At 35.1% G+C, this 17,162-nt stretch overlaps 2 protein-coding genes across 12 annotated transcripts; one reads left to right on the top strand and one right to left on the bottom strand.

Moving 5' to 3' along the window:
- Positions 1-107: 107 nt before the first annotated feature.
- Positions 108-9,291, top strand: LOC124185285 (transcription factor SPT20 homolog). Of its 10 annotated transcripts, none has more exons than XM_046575878.1 (21): positions 108-186; positions 1,479-1,589; positions 1,811-2,005; positions 2,120-2,238; positions 2,350-2,602; positions 2,741-2,953; positions 3,046-3,224; positions 3,313-3,522; positions 3,652-3,811; positions 3,951-4,022; positions 4,102-4,428; positions 4,583-4,742; positions 4,884-5,089; positions 5,183-5,336; positions 5,413-5,606; positions 5,828-5,965; positions 6,054-6,150; positions 6,225-6,301; positions 6,402-6,585; positions 6,734-6,897; positions 6,966-9,291. In XM_046575878.1, the coding sequence occupies exons 2-21, from the start codon at positions 1,542-1,544 to the stop codon at positions 7,116-7,118; spliced, it is 3,303 nt and encodes a 1,100-aa protein (XP_046431834.1). In that variant the 5' UTR covers positions 108-186; positions 1,479-1,541; the 3' UTR covers positions 7,119-9,291. The 10 variants fall into 10 exon arrangements, with proteins under 10 accessions (XP_046431834.1, XP_046431839.1, XP_046431842.1 ...); XM_046575879.1 differs by having other exon boundaries at positions 150-412; positions 2,353-2,602; XM_046575877.1 differs by having other exon boundaries at positions 150-412.
- LOC124185290 (1-acylglycerol-3-phosphate O-acyltransferase Pnpla3-like) lies at positions 8,857-17,152 on the bottom strand. Of its 2 annotated transcripts, XM_046575895.1 has the most exons (13): positions 16,470-17,152; positions 13,443-13,555; positions 13,238-13,357; positions 12,825-13,013; positions 12,657-12,740; positions 12,394-12,570; positions 12,094-12,269; positions 11,645-11,758; positions 11,028-11,185; positions 10,846-10,933; positions 10,680-10,773; positions 10,165-10,363; positions 8,857-10,079 (listed from the first exon to the last, which is right to left on the bottom strand). In XM_046575895.1, the coding sequence occupies exons 1-13, from the start codon at positions 16,627-16,629 to the stop codon at positions 9,856-9,858; spliced, it is 1,896 nt and encodes a 631-aa protein (XP_046431851.1). In that variant the 5' UTR covers positions 16,630-17,152; the 3' UTR covers positions 8,857-9,855. The 2 variants fall into 2 exon arrangements, with proteins under 2 accessions (XP_046431851.1, XP_046431852.1); XM_046575896.1 differs by lacking the exon at positions 11,645-11,758.
- Between the last annotated feature and the right edge of the window lie 10 nt (positions 17,153-17,162).

Here is a 17,162-nt window from a genome sequence, read left to right as displayed (position 1 = left end):
ATGATAAGACCTGCTACTAGTAGATGCCTTTTTTATCGGTTGACCTTACGGGACTTTTGACGCGCCACAAAATCCGATCGTCGAGTCGCTAGTGCAGTATCGAAAATATTAACGGCGAATAGTTACACAGTCTACAGCAATATGCTTTATATCCCAGTCCGTGCCTGTGTGGTGTTTGTATAATAGGTTACACTATGCTCTAGAATGACATTTGTAGTTTGTAGTTATTATTTATTTTAAATGAAATAATCTCGCTTAGCTAGTTCTGCTTGTTAATAAATCCGCTGATACTGCCTCGTAAAGTTGTGAATTATTTATTGATCGGTATGAGGTTATGATAGGCGAGTTCACCTGGCTTGCATTCTGTGTCCAATGTTTACTATTAGATCTCTTTTTTATATCTATAATGAAGGTAAATAGTTCATTATCAAAACATCAGCTTGTAATCGATAATTTATGTTACTCACCATTTAATTTTTTCACACATTTGACATAACCTCGATTCAATGTGTTTTCTTGTTTTGACATTTCACTTTTGATGCAATACCGTACATACACGAATACCCGTAATACTGTTCAAACATTATACCGCGAATCTGTTGGAACTCTCGTTAATTCTCACGCTTTCTCCCATTCATATTATTATACTGGCGAGTAAAGGTCACCCAAAAGATTACTCCATTTTTTTTTTTCAATTTTCATTTCATTCACAATTGTCACAAGCGAGACAGGACAAGCATTGGCCTCGAATATCTGGCAATTCTTTATGTTTCTTCTTCACCTACGTTCGCATATTCTCTAAAGAAGAAGTAATTAGAGTCTTTCAAGTATTTGGGTCTCGCATCATAATAAATTGACCCGTTCCTTATAGCACAACATTGAAAAGTGTAAATAACCCAGCTTATTAGTATTTTCTTCGGTTTTCAAGTCAAACCTAATGATAATTATGCTGAATTTAAATCTTTGCACTATATTTTTATATTATGACTACATAGTGTTGATAAAAAAATATTTCATTGTGAATGTGAAAATATCACGGACAAGACCGATATATTACATTTATTCTTCCTGTTACATAACAAATATATGCTTAACACCGTTATTCAACTCACTCTTGATTTATATAAAAAATCATAGAATTGAATTATTCAATTTCAACAGTGACATTGTACCATCATTATCATTGTTATTACGATTATTATAGTCAATTTTAAATTTAGCTCATTCAAAATTTATATTTAATCTCCATATAAACTTGGTGTGGCTGGTTTTTCTATAATTGATACATATTTACAAATAGCATACTTGTTATTCCACATATTTTTAAAATTCACGTTTATAAAGACCAGAAGTAAGTTTGGCTCTGTAGGAATAATGATGTGTTCCCATTTTGTATAATAACATAAAAACAGTGACAATTTTAAATTTACCAAAGCCTTTACAGTTACCCATTTCACTCATAGTTGTACATTTTACAGAATATAGCGGATCGGCGGTACATGAACTATGACACTGAATGCTAGTAAAAACATCCAGCCAAAATGATTGGCACAGTGTCCAGTTTGGAAGATGCTTGTCGTCAAGCTCAGGTAAGCAATCATGATGCAATATTACACGAAGAACACAGGGTATTATTTTTCACAAATGCACCCTACATCTATGTACTTACGTATGGAGGCAGTTGAATGGAAGGGAAAGAAATATCCTTCAGCTGAAGCTGTAACATATTTTTAAGGACAGTTGACCAATTAATATAAAATGCTATCAACTCTGCATAGATGTAGTCATGCTTATCTTATACTTCCAACAGGATATGATTGACCAAGTGCCTGGGTGCTGGAAAGAGTTTCAGACTCAGAATTGTCTAAATTCACCCTTAAATCCAATTCAATGTGGCAATAAAAAGGAACAAAATCACTCTAAGCGTAGCATTCAGTCAAAATTGACAAGACTATATTTTGAGGAGTTGTCAAAAGTTCCACACGCAACACCTGACTCTGTTCTGGTATGTATCGTCAACTCTATGTTGTGACAACTGATGCTTTATATTAAAATGAGTATACAAATTTGTACTGCATTCAACAAAAATTTCTCTAATTGACTTACATACTTTGAATAGAACAATCTCGAAAATGAGTGCGACCTTCTGGGTAGATTGGTACAAAGAGAAGGCCTCCATACGTTAATTGTAAATCTCTATGCTGGCAATAAAGGATACTCATTAGGGATAAGAAACAGGTAATGTTGTTATGAGTCCTCCAGTTTTTAAGCCTAGCTTTCTTAAAGAGATGGGATTCTGAAGGATGAATTGCCTAGTAATTTTACTTTACATCTGTTTGTTTTGACCAGCAGTGAAACAGGACATACATTCGATAAAAACACATTATTATCTGAGACTCAGTTAATGGGGTATGAGCAAGGGGAACTATTATCCTCAATAGACAATGGACAATTGCCTGCGATCCTAGCTGAACAATTAGAAGGAAGTCATTCGCATTTATTTTACGATGGATGTATTATTGCCGAAGTACGAGATTACCGTAAAGCCTTTCCTCACGCCAAGCCTGAAGTACATCATGTTCTTCTCAAGCCTACAACACAAGTAAACACTTTAAAAACATAGTGGACAAACTTAAAACTAGATACTGTAATCTCTAAATCACGTATGCCATTTTGTAAATACGTTTATTGCCAATGAACAAATTTGGGGCAGTTTTTAACAACAACTAATGATTATTAGAGTGTACTCTCGGATGTCTCGACACTAACAAGCGATGGAGATTGGAGCCATGAAGAACGACTCGTTTTGGAGTCTCATCTGGTGGCTGCTACACAGGGACCGCTTTGCCTGGATCCCAGTCCAGCGCCTAGTTTGGCAACTACTCGGATACGTCAGTCGAAGGCCCTAATTACTGATCATCAGTTAATGCGGCAGGCTAAAAAGTTTTCTCAGGTATTGCTGATTTATCGGCTTACGCTGCGAGAGATTCGTCCAATGGTACTGACGACACAAGTTCATTGTAAATGAATGAATGCATTTCACAGGTTACAGTAAATCGAAAGAGAAAATTAGAACAGCTTGCACAGCCTGAGGGCTTGACAATTCAAGACTTGATGCAGAAATTACGTACAAAAAGGGGACTACCGACAACCACTGCCTGCCCACCACCGTCTCTTGTTAATCCTCCACTTCTTCCACCGAGCACACCGATTGATGTTCTAAGGTATTCATACTATGTCATTGATTAAATCGTATGGGGTAAATTAAAGTTAATGTATAATCAATATACTGATGGAGTTTTGCGGTATCAGGTATGCGAAGGCGTACGAGCGACCACGGGAAACACGAGACTGTCTACCACAACTTATAGAAGAATATATATTAGAGACTGAAAGGGGCCAAGGTCGAATATATCATATAAAGCTCTCGATTCTACAGAGACCTTCGAATTCTGAGTACCTTGGTGAGCTTTATGTAGATCGAGATCATCGAGAAGGAGAAAAAAATGGATCGGCTTGTCGGTATGTGTAAAATGGATGCTTCTGAAATAATGTAAAAAAGTTGATGTGATATAGACTTATTGTAAATTCTTCAGCTCATCAAATTCAATATTTACGCCGAGATTTTAAATAAGAATATCCTTCAAACAGGTTCAGTCTTGGTACTAGAGCACAGGCAAATCATTATATACAGCAATTTACGGAAATATTTACCGAGGAAGGTAGGAAAAATGTGCGAATAAAACATGTTGTACCAGGGCAGCCCCCTCGTGTTACCTGTACTCCTGGAATGCAGCGTGCGCATCAACAGGTAACTTTTGATCAATTACAATATCATTGAAATTATATTTAGAATGAGATACTTTTATTCAAGAATATTAATTAATTATCAAAGTTTTGATTATTCAAAAAGTCAAAATAAATCCTCCGTATTGATTTTTTATCTACAGGCACAAGCACAAGCAGCTCAGATTGTAGCCCAGCAACTGCAACAAGCCCAATCGCAGCACGTCGCACAGCAGGTTTGTAGCAATTGTCTACTCTGTTGACTTTTTTGTAGCTTAGAAAAAGTTTAATTGTAATCTTCTTTATACTTCATAGATCCTTACAAGAGCTCAAGGACAATTGAATACGTTAACAAGCCAAGTAGCTTCCATGAAAACTGCATCAGATGCATCGAGCTCCTGTCAAGCTAATTTGGCAAGCTTGGATCTATCGGTTGTTCCATCTACGGCAGAAGCAACAACATCTAATTCAATTCCAGCGATGAGTAACGGCATGCTACATAATACAGCTACTGTTCAAGTAGATGCTTCACCGATGCCGGGAGCCGACGTTAATTCCTGTAACGGTTCAGGAATCTTAGTGTTTCAGCAAAAGCCTGCCCCTTGTGTAAACAATATATCAGCTACGAATGTTCCTGTTCTGGTACGAATTTTAAAGAAATCTGTAAAACGTATGAAAAATGTGCGATTTTAATCAATTGTTCAGAAATCCGTGCGGCAACATGCTAAAAAAAGAGACAACGATTTAAAAATTTTTCTCATGTTAGTAGTTTATAATTTTTAACCTTTGTTTGTAGCAAGCCCAACTGCAAGCTGGTACCCAGGGTAACATTAGAGAGACTTCGAGTCAGAGTCAGGGAGAGACATCTTTCAAAAAGCACTCTACGAATCCTGCAATAAGTGCTCTTGTTACTTCTCTCATGAATTCAGCACAACAATTTCAGCAGCAAGCTGCAGGTTTGTTTCAGTTGGAAAATTTTACTCATGCATATATATCAGCGTATTTGGTTTTCAAATTTGACCACCACTTTTGTGACTCATAAATTTAACATAATGGGCTGCCTGGCGAATTCCAAAACTTTTTCCAATCCTTTACAGCTAATGCAGCTGCTGCAGCCATGAACAATAGCGCGCAGGCTAGTACAAAATCGAATAACACTGCTATTCTTAGCTTACTGAACAGCAGTCCTGCCAATTTGACTCAGCAGAAGACTCAACCTCGAAGGATCTCCTTAAATGCTACTATACCACCTAGGGTGATCGGGCATGGCAATGTGATCACCGTTCCTAATACTACAGGCCAGGTGATTGTTTCTGTTTATCATAAATCGTTATTGATCATCTTATCACTGAACATATAGTATTAATATTAAGTAATAATCATCTTTAATTACTAGATAGCAAAACCTGTTACATTCCAGGTGAGGGTAAGTTTTGCCCCTGCTTTGACGGGGCAGCTAGCAGGAAAACAGGCTGTGCGATTGGCTAGGGTACAAGATCCTGCTTCCACGCTCGGACTTTCAATGCCCGGATTGTCTGCTTTGCTCGCTGGTAAGATTTAAACAATTAACATAAACAGTAAATTGATTAGCGTGAATAATTTTGATTTTTTTCTTATTGGTAATAGGTACACCTTCGGCTGACAACCCGATTCCTGGAATTAATACAACTTCCTCTTTATTGGAGAGGCTAACAGCCTCCTCGAGTCAAAGTAGCCAACCATCTAGCCCTATGACTAGTCCACCAGCAACGAATGTGAATTTACAGGGAGTCAATCTCACTAGTCTACCCAATTCAATAAATGGTCTACAAAATGTTCAGGTTAAATAACTCTACTGATCGTATGTAAATGAATGTGATATTTCAGCTCCACATGGCTATCTGACGATGCTTAGCTCTCTGATTTTCTCTTTCATTCTAAGAGAAAAGCATAATGTAAAATTTGGTCAACCTATTTGTGTTAACTAGAGTTGAACTAGAAAGTCTCTTGCATAAAAAACACAACATAAACATTCAAAGTGAATATTCCTATCTGTTGGCAGGTCTCTTTTCCTGGTTTATCTCAACCAATAACGATGTCACTCAATGTTTCGGCAGCTACAGGATCAGTTACCCCGAGTGGAGTAATCGTATCTGTTCCAATATCATCTGGTACTAATACGTGTACGACTGTTTCCAGTGTGAGTTACTGTCACAATGGCAATAATACATTCGCAGTCTGCTGTAGATTATTTCATTACAAATGCTATTGTATAACTTTCGTTTTAGATGGTATCTGCAACTGTTGTAACTACTGCAGTGTCTGGGAGTAGTCCGACAGTAGTAATTGCTAACCCTGCCAATACTCATTTGTCATTACCAATTGGTAAGAAATTTCGGATTTAAATTCAAATATGATCTCATTATGTAGCACCTCAAACACCGTCTATTTCATTTCAGCTCAAATCATACCATCAGGAGTAAAAGGCTTATCACAACAAAACATGCATAGTACTAATTCAGTTACTCTTTCACAGGTATTGTAATAATAATGTTGCATGATATACAATATCATTTCTTGAAATGCACGTAGTGGCTTTCCTGTACATCCATCTAATCACCATTTTTCCGGCAAAGGGAGGACCGGCGATACAGCTTGTTGGATCTCAGAGGCAGCGGCTTAATCAAATCGCCCGTCACGTACAGCCAAATCAAGCTAAACCAACTATTATGCCGAGCCAGTTAGTAACTGTTGCAAAACCTGTACCAGCAAATCATCTGATTTTGTCTGGTAATAAACAGGTGTTAACTCCAATTGGAGGTAAGATATTTCTTTTCTTTTTTTTTTTACAGTCACAACGCTGAAGATAATCGAAGAAACATTTTAAAGAATAACGGAATATTATTACTATTTGACAAATGTTCTGTTTGAAAACGGTCGAATGTGCTGAAATAATTGTGTATTCCAGGTAGCAAACCTGTGCTGATGGCGACTCAAGCTCCATCTTCCGCTAGGGTAGTATCTGCAAATAAGCAAACGTTGCTTACAAAGTCTTTGCACACACGACTATCTACAGGATCCACTAACCTGCAGCCTCAGAGCCTTGGCATTACAGGCTTATCGCAGCAACAGGTATACTGTATATGTATATGTGATGTTACAAATTCATTAACATCTTCAATAATACTTATAATTCACAGTTGCAGAGGACCCTTGTGAAGCCGGTCCAGCTGCAACAATTACAATGTTTAGCTGCTCAACATAAGGCAGTTGTAGTAGCTGGAAACTCGCCAAATAGGACGCAATTGCAACAACAGCGAAATAAATCTACTCCCGGGGAAGACTCTCTCTGAATACGTTCAAATACCTTAAAATAAGTCACTTTGAATTAAAATAATAAAAGCCTCTTTGCGAATGACATTGTCAAGTACATTATTATACATATTATAGTATATATTTTACGTAAGTAAAAAATTAAATTTACACGCCGTTCAAGCAATATACCATCATATTGGGTACTGTTTATTAATTGATTTTCGTGTAAATAATAGATTTCTTTTCAATGTATTGCCCTGAAATACATGATTTATTTATAAAAAAAATTAAGCAGTAGTCAGGAAAACGGTGAAAATATTAAATAACACGTGCATGTACAATAACGCACCTGCACCAAAACGAAACAAAAGTCTTGCAAAACCATTCGATAACGCAGGGGGGCTGGGGAAGGGGGCTTCAATTATTGTACATATTATATATACATATGATATATGATTTGTTTTATATAAAAAAAAAAAAAAAAAAGAAAAAAAGTAATAAATATTCCATTTTTATTGATTTTTTTCATCCTACTAATTTCTTAACTACTATTGATTTCAGTTTCCAGAAGGTTGCAATTATTTCGTCTTGAAAATTATCACATTCGTATGCTGTGTCGCGGAAGAATGTTCACGTTTTTTTTTCTCTTAGATGAGAGTGCACAAAATTGGAAAGGTTAAAAATCAACTTTTCACTGGATATTCAACTCTATCGTTACAAGATGGGTAGAAATTTTATTGTATCAAACAAGTGAAATTTTTTCTATAAGTAGTTCGGTTAATCGAGTTTTCCAAAGGGGAAGTTTACAACTTTGAAGTTTTATCAAATATCTTATTATGTATGTATAATGTACCTGAACAATCAGCAATGATATGTTATGTGTTATATAACATTGAAATGATAGGAGCTTACCTACTATTGAATAAAGCACTGTTACAAGTAATTCTGCAACTGAACTTTAGTAAAATGTTTGTCCTGAATATTTCAGCCACTTCTCAATTAGTCGCGCAATAAAACGAGAACATTATTACGAGCATCGATGAACACAGTAGATATATAAATAGATATTGTTATTTGTAAATTATAAGGAAGTTATAACATATCTGTAATAATGTTCCTAAATATCTGACAGAAAGCTACTCGTAAAAACAATTTCAACCATATTTTTGTCGTACAATTCATGATGTGTATTTGAGAAAGACATTTCTTTGTAATACAACACAATAGCTTAACTGACAATATGCAACAAAAATTTATAGAATCGTTCAGAATATTTTAATATCATTCGACAAGTACAAACTTTTCTGGTAGAATGTAAATACGTAAATGAAACATACCTTAGTACGTCATTTGATTGAATGATTAATTTCTTAATTTAATCCCCTTATACACATGGTTTGAATATGAACTATCAAATTATTATGTAGTATAATTCTTTTTTCGGTGTAATAAGGTGTATTGGAAAAAGCAACTAATTGCTAAACATATTTACTTACATAATAGCTAACATTTTGAACAAAATTATTATAATACGTTTCATTTTTTTCGATTCCAAATTAACTCTAAGTAGGGAAAAAACGAGTGCAGCATTATGATTTGCTGTATGAAAAAAATAAATAAAAAAAATACTTATAAATGCAAATAAATTATGTTCCAACAGCTGCTGAAAACCAGGTAATTGTTCACGTTCTCAAAGTATTAAGTTACTGTCATTTACGTAACCTCGTAGTGGGTGTAATGTATTGGGGAGGAAAAAAAAAAGAAAACAATTTTAACCACGTTTAAGACATTATTGAAATTTTTTTTTTAACTGTATTAAGGTACGTACGCGAAAGCGAAGTATGATTTATTTTATAGAGTAAAGCTATTATAATACTTTGATAAGATACTTAAGACTACTGGCTAACTTCTGTAGCTTCTGGATCCAGAATCTATCGAGTCCAAGCAAATCACAAATTTGACACACCGACTGCATTGTTAAGTATGGATAATAACCACCAGTGCAGTTCAACAATTGAAATGGAAAGAAAATATAGCATAAAGACAAAAGAACTTACAAAATTCATAAAACATGTCTAATAACCATAATATAGTATATGTATACGTATAATTAGAGAATTACTTGTAGGAATATGAATATCTACAAAGTAATACATTCAAACAACAGCTTTGTAGATTTCATTTTTTCGTGCTATTAATCCGAATGAGTTATTTATAAAAAAAAAAAAATATTTACAGGTCCTTCAGGTCACTTCGACTGGTCGAACAATATGAGCTTCATTTGTTCTTTAGCAAAGAATAAGCATATCGCATCATTGTTTTACTATCTCCTTAAGCGTCACACTATATCACACACGTCTCTCGTCATTTCAGTTTCAAAGTTCTTGAAATCCACTCATATTACCCTCTTTAATTAATTTAAAAACTCTCTTCCTCTATGTTTCTTAACATATATTTATAAAAAATAAATCTGTTTCTCTTTTAAAAAGTGACACGATTCAATTGTTCAGATTGGCAAGGTAATTCGAATTACCATCTGCACCGTTCTACATGTATACAATGTTACAGTTTACTGTAACAGTTTCAGACTTAAAATATTGATTTATACAATTTACCTCGGCATCTATTCTCCAATTCTAACTCAATGCCACAGAGTGGTATAAAGCTAGAATATTGAGGTAAATTAATACGCCGTCAATATAAATAAGTTATGTATGACTGGAGAAACATTGCTTTTTGGTTTTCTATTATAATTTAATAATTGTTAACTTAAAATTATAGATTAGAGGTCGATGGCTGGTCAACCTCTGGTCTGCTGTCTGGCGGACTGGATGTTTGCTCTATTTGCACAACTGCACTTCTGCCCATTCCCCACTCACTCTCTGGGTCTGAGAAAATGTTTGAGCCTTCTTTATCCAAGAAATCATCTTCCAATGAAATGTCAGACAAATCTTCCAAACTATGTTGATCTTCGTCTGTGTATAGCGACTCCGTCACAACTATATATTCGGAAATTCAAGTGTCATTAGAAGTACAGAACAGATATTATATTGTGGATACAATTTTAAAAATGTATGACTGTACCTTCTGCTAGAGTGTGATCGGAAAGCCACGTGGGTTCATCCCACTCGTCGAATTGCAATTTTGTATTTGCCTCAACTTCATCCGGGCTAAGAATCGCTTGCCTTTCTGTATCAGTGACGTCATAGATCTCTGTAACCTGTACTTTGTTGTTGTCATCCATGTAATACCAAACCATAACAGCTTCTTGATCTGACGTTACCTGGATGGAAGGTATGATTAATAGTTAAAACCATTGATGGTATTAGTTTCCAATGTGAGTGACTCCAAAGATATACAAGAAAATTCGTCCATGGTAGATGTTTGATATTTTTTCACCAATGAAGCCGTAGGAATGGAAAATTCTCGGAAATGGCAGGACAATAAATGGCTCTACCAAGCATATTAGCTCGGAGGTTCACAGGCACCAAGTGTAGGTATAGTATGATAGAGAATCTGCCTTAGAAGTTATCACGGTATCACATTTCCACTGTACTTCGGTATTTGAAGACTGACAGAGTAAAAGACAAGGTACTTACTTGAAGAATATTTTCAAAAGTGTCATCAAACGTCGTTGAATCTGCTATGTTGACTACACAGTTCGATTGCCGTTTATAATCCTTCCAAGGCTGCCTATAAGAAAACGAAACGTGAGATATTCGGGATTTTTAATTTTAAGTCTGTATTTAAACAAAAATATCGTACCGTTCATCGTAGTGAAGCCTCAAATTGAGATTTGTTTTCGATTTTTTGCATAATTCATTAGGATGTGCAGCCTCGATGTCATATATACCTGAAGATTTGTGTGTTTGATTAAAGGGGTGAACTTATGTTAAAAAACGATTACTCCGTTGTTTTAAAAAATATTTCTCAAATGTCAAACTCACTGGATCCATATTCGGTGATAGCAAGCTGACAATTGATAGTTTGTGGCATTGGTTGATAGTAGACATTGACACCAGGGAATATACTGCTGATTTGTTCCATGAAGTACTTGATCATTTTCACCAGATTTTTTGTCAACTTTGGAGCGTTTAGAACAAATCTATGCAAGACAACAATAAGTAATCATGTTAGTGGGAATGTGATCATTTTAAAGTCAGGCAGTGGAAAACACTTTTACGTCACTACCGGTTGTTGTCTAATTGCTATTTGCAATATTTCTGTATTGTCGAACCATATCCAACTTGATTTATCAATTCTTATAAATACTGATGTTTCAATATTAAATACCGTACAACAGTATTTCTCTGGAATACCTTACACAGGTTACTTTTAGCGAGAATTTACTCTTACATACTATGCTCGACATACACCCCAGCAGAGACTTATGACCTTGGAAATACCAATGAAAATGACCAGCGATTGTAACAAAGTCAAAAAGATAGTTATTAAAGAAATGTCATGTGAGAAATTGTGGATATATTTATGGACTTATCGTGGAGATATAGCAGGAGGACTATACAGGTAAGCAAACACAGAAAAGCGACAGTGTTGTGCTTACCGTGAAGGGCATGTAAGGTGGTTAGCACAAACAATCGCCTGCTGGGGGGTACGCAGAATGTTCCCGATTACTCTGTACTCTAAGGTACGAGTCTCGACCTTGTTACCGACCAGGCTAACAAGAACCACATGCACATCATTAGAGTTAGTAGCTATAACCAAAATGTATGAATGGTATTTGCAATGAAAAAATCGTCTTTCGAAATTTACACCTCAAACGGAGGAGAGATATCGGAAAATCAAATTAAATATATGAAGAAATTGATTCAGAAGAAGTCGTATACTACACACAGCAGGCAAACCGGTGATAAGTTAGTATTTTCCAGTTAGATAAATGAATATGTAAATAGGCGTATCGTATGACTGTCGTTAAATTCTGAGAAAGGAGAAGATCGACTGTAATTAAACTGTTGAGAAGCACAAAATGAAGTACAAGCAATATAAACTTACTTTGTAAATGTAGCGTACACCACGTCAGCTGGTAGTATGTAGGGCAAACTTAGCAAAGATAACAATTTGACACTCCTATGTTTGAACAGCCAGTTGACGAGTCCCTTATTTGCAGAATCTATAGCATCTTGGAATATTGTCATCACAGTTTCTGGAAGATTGGCAACTAATGCTTCCTGAAATCAATTAATTACAAAAAATCATCTCCCAAAATGATGAGGTCGATTTTAGTACTGTAAAAATTAAGGAAATGAAACAAACATTCGTACTTAGCATTCGATAAACAATCAAATCACAAACCTGTCTATGCATTTTACACTCTGAGCATTCTGGATCATATTCCATGCCTTCGTCTATGGTTTCAGAGACAACAAAAGTTGACTGCACAGCTAAGCAACGTGTGCAGTTTATCAAGTTGTTTCGATGTAAAAATCTCAGTGCGTCATCGAATCCTTGTTTACACATGTTTGATAGTATCTGTACATATTTTGAGTTAAATTACGATATGCCAAATTTCGGATATGAAATTAATTAAAAAATAATGCAAATAAATTAATGTTTACCTCAGGATTTGGGGGAAAAAGTATTCTCGCGAACCTGTATATGTTTTGTTTAGACAGTTCTATACTTGTGTTTGCGAAATTAATCTGAAAATTCAGAAACATAACTCATTCATATTATCCGTATTTCAGTAAAAATAAATAAATTCATCCAAGGCTGTATCATCTCACATGAAATAATTGCGAAGATACATCCCTAGGGCAGATATCACTTTCTCCGCAAAATGGACTAACAGTGATTGTATTTTCGTCAAGAGTAGGCAGATTGTCACTGAAACCACCGTCCATGTATCTGATTCCATGAAATCTCGGTGGTAGTAGTCCAGAGAAAAGTGGTATGAAAGAGCTGGCCAGCAGCGCCTAGAAATAAAGAAATAACAAAAAAAAAAAACATGTTCTTCAAACAAGCAATTCCCAAGCTACTCAAATTGCTGAGTCAATTCCATATTCTAATCTAGAAGCTTAGTACGATAAAGAAAATGTAGATTAGAAATTGACATTGACAGATAATTTTCTGGTCATTCAAGGTTGAAATCATTTCTATTAATATGGTATCTATAAAGTGTATTATTTGTCATTCTCACCTGTAATAAATCATCTTTTGAGTTATACTGTGAAACAATTACATTTTTCCCATCATAGACTCTGGTCAATGAAATGTGCAGCTTTCCACTAACTATTAGATGCGCATCATCGGGTAGGAACTAGAATGGAAAGCAAATGAAATTAGTATAGTGGGAAAATTATCTTGTAAATCAAGTGATCTTCACGATTAATAGTTCACACTACCTTAGTCAAACCCTCCAATAAAATGTCTTGCACATTGAACGAAGGGCTGAAAGGCCCCAAAGTTCGCTGCCTGGCTTCGCGAGCAAGCCGCAAAACATTACTTGTGATCTCCCCTGGAAAATGAAATGTATATCAAAAAATAAAAATAAATACATACCGGTATATATGATGAATGTTGTTTCACTATTGCAAAAAAAAAAAAAAGTTGTTCAACTTTTGTCTAAGTTAAATTTTATCTATGTATGATACACAAAGAAATTTCATTCATCGATTGGTAAATAAATCTCTCTGATAAAGCTTAGCTATCATCTCTGTTAAATAACATGTTAAGAATACGAAATATTTAGTGTGTGTAAATTTACTTGTGTATCAAAAATAGTTATCCCCATTTTATTATTATAACTTTCATTCTGAAAGTCAATAACAGTGTAGATTATTTTATGGGTGAAATCAAGTTCACACCAATCTCACAATCACAATTAACATTCAATCACTTTGCCAAATTTTCAGATATAAGTGACAACTAGATTATAATCCATAACCAGATAACACCGACAGTTGTGACAAACTGCAACGTTTTATGAGTACAATATTTTAATTATTGAGAGATTATAAAGATTAAATGTTGACAAGTGTACCTGTATTCTTCTCTACTACGCAACATGATACGTTCATAAATAAAATGGTTATTGATCTTTGGACTTTAAACATTAATCTTCCGATAAGTCGATGTTTAGCAAAAAAGAAAGAGAGTTAGAGAAAAAAAAATGAAATTTATCCATAAAATATTTCTGGATTCTTTCAACGTACCAGAAACAGCAGAAAAGTATTTCCCGTGCAGTCCACACATAATTATACTATAATAAAGCAACTACAGTAGTTACTCTATTGTGTCCATTGTTTATTCCCTGAGAAAATATTTGCTTTGTCCACATTGCTTTCACAATTATAAATAGTTAAAAATAAAGTATTTAATGAACCCATACTTTCTATACAGCAGAAACTGATAAAATTTGTTGTTATATAATCATTAGCGGTATTCAGTTATGGTGTTTTCTTTTCTCTTTTTGAATGGAAAAAATCATCAAGGTCAATGACCTGCTTTCAGAATTCAAGAGATTTCAAAAAGTTGTCAAAGCTCTTCAACAACCATTTAAATGTAATTAAGGTCATTGAATAAATATCTAAATATAATTGAAATATATCAATAAATAAGTTCAAAAGTAGAAAATTAAAAACAGATCTATAATACTGACACAGCAGTGCTAGAATGACTCAACTTAGAATGCATATTATTATTGGTCAACCGAACATAAAGAAGTTACACAAGTGAGACAACCCACTTCCATTGCTGTATTTACTTGCTTGCACGAGGCATCTCACTGATTGCGAGTAAAAAACTATTTCCAACAAGAGTGTGTGTGTGTGTGTGTGTGTGTGTGTGTACACATTACGAGTTAGTTTCTTCAGATACATATCAGCTGCCCAAGTTCTGACGTCAGCTGATATAATTCTACCATCAAAACATAGTTTGTGTTTCATAATTTTATTAACTTTTGATTGATCTTTCCCATAATCAGCTCCAGATACTATTAGCGGGGTAAAATAGTGAGAAGCACAGCAAGAAGGAGGTACTATTGATACCGAATGTATTTAAAATATTATACAATGGGTCAATTGTCATAAATGATCGACATATATCAATATAGAAGCAATAAACGTTTTTTGTGCAAGATCAGCACATCTTCCTATATAATAATTAAAGAAAATTAACAGATTTACTCTTGATGCATATTACATGAAACTAGAAAGCTCAATCAATATTTATTTGTCACCAGTATCATTCGTAAACGAATCAAAATTTGAATTCTGAACAGCATTGGTAAAGCTAGTGGATGACGGATGTTTATTCTATCGGGTGCTACTTATAAGATAAGAAAGGACCTTGGCAATTTAGCAGATGGCAGTGAATACTGCAACTTCAGTTTATTCTAATGGATTATATCTAATCAGTATGCACGTTTTAGCACTCTATAATTACGTTATTATTTGACTAACAAGAAAGATATTTTCAATATGGTTGATTAAAACAGCAATTTAATCTTACCAATAACAAAAATTCTGTAATTCTCGGGGGCGAGGTGAAAATATGACTTAAAAAAACTGAAATAAACGGGCTTTTCACAGATGTTTGTTTTTCACTGACTACTGGAAATAAATTTTTGCTAGTTTCGGGTTATACGCAAGCTGGATCTCAATTTTCTTCGATGTTTTGTCAATTGCGAAATAACTATGTCGCTTGGTCAGGGTGGTGACAATTTTGCCCAAGTGAAATTCCCTGATTTTTCCCTAACTTTCCTTGTCAAAAAATTCAGAATTCACCTACCTTTTTTCATCAAACTTAACTGTACACCTTCAATATATGAATTTAGATGAACAACTACATAGGATTGCTTCGTTTCACACAATTATTTACAAACACAACATGAAATTTATTTCAACATCACCTCATATAATATATAAAATTCAACAAAAGCATAGTTGAAGCTTAAAAAAAATTTATAAAAACGTAAGTTTTTCCGCGTGGACAATCATAATTCCCTGACTTTTCCCAATAGACAAAATTTCCTGACTAATCCCGGTTTTTCCCTGTCACTTTTACCTCAAACAATGCATTGTTGATTCAACACTTGTTTCTTTCGGATCAATAACACAGGTTATACTACAATTAGCCGACAAAATTCCCTGACAATTTGCTATATGCTTTACAGATTTTTCTCCAAAATATAGACACCTAAAATAGTACAGTAAAGAGTCTTGAATAGACGTCTTATTTACAAATGCATTGTGATTGTTTTGATCAGAATGATGTGCATGGTGAATGAACTAGATTGTATATAAGATGTGTGCAACTCATGGTCAATTGACAAGCTGTAGGTGTACAGAGTTGGAACAGGTTATAAGACGGCGCGAGCGCAACTGAAGTTTTTGGGGTTTAGCATAAAGTAAATAAATGCTTGAGCATACCGAGTGGTAGATCTAAGAGAAGGGCGCATGCTGCGATAGCTCCGGCTGATGCTCCGCTTATTTTGTCAAGGAGTAGATGAGGTGCATATTTTTTAAAACAAACCGCAACTCCGACGTGGTAAATGCCGAGGAAGCCACATCCAGCAAATGATAAATTCATTTTTCACAATCCGGTTAACCGAAATGAAGTCTCTCGTTGTCAACTCTGGTTGCAGACCGACTCAAAACTGTTATTTACTGTATTTATATCAAGCAGAAGTAAATCTTACGAGCGTAAGACTCGGTTACTCGAGTCCCTGATTGTCAAACAACGACTGGTTAACCTTACGCGACCGTCGCGTGACGGAACGAAAGACCGACTGATTGTGATATTACTCTAATCGGTTAAGCGGGCTATCGCCGACGAAGTGATCGCAAACACTTCCGTGCCTCCAGCTGTATTTTGATACACTACTAAATGAGAGCTGGGACAGCTGGCTGCTCTCAAAATGCGACTGAAGGACTGCAGCAAGTACAATTAAAAACAAAGAATAGATAACGTGCTACGCAACTGACGTCTTCCTTGCAGATACTTGACTTTGGCTTCTGATTGGTTGTCTTGAATGGTGTGGTTCAGGCTCCGCCCATTTGCGTGCGTTCCGTAATATATCTCAAGAAACCTACTGGCATTTTTGCAGGCCGCAGCTCGGTAGG

This window comes from Neodiprion fabricii, chromosome 6 (genome assembly GCF_021155785.1).
Source record: "Neodiprion fabricii isolate iyNeoFabr1 chromosome 6, iyNeoFabr1.1, whole genome shotgun sequence".
In the NCBI taxonomy this organism is placed as follows: Eukaryota; Metazoa; Arthropoda; class Insecta; order Hymenoptera; family Diprionidae; genus Neodiprion; species Neodiprion fabricii.
Note: the sequence above shows the minus strand (reverse complement) of the source record. Positions and strands in the feature narration are given on the sequence as shown.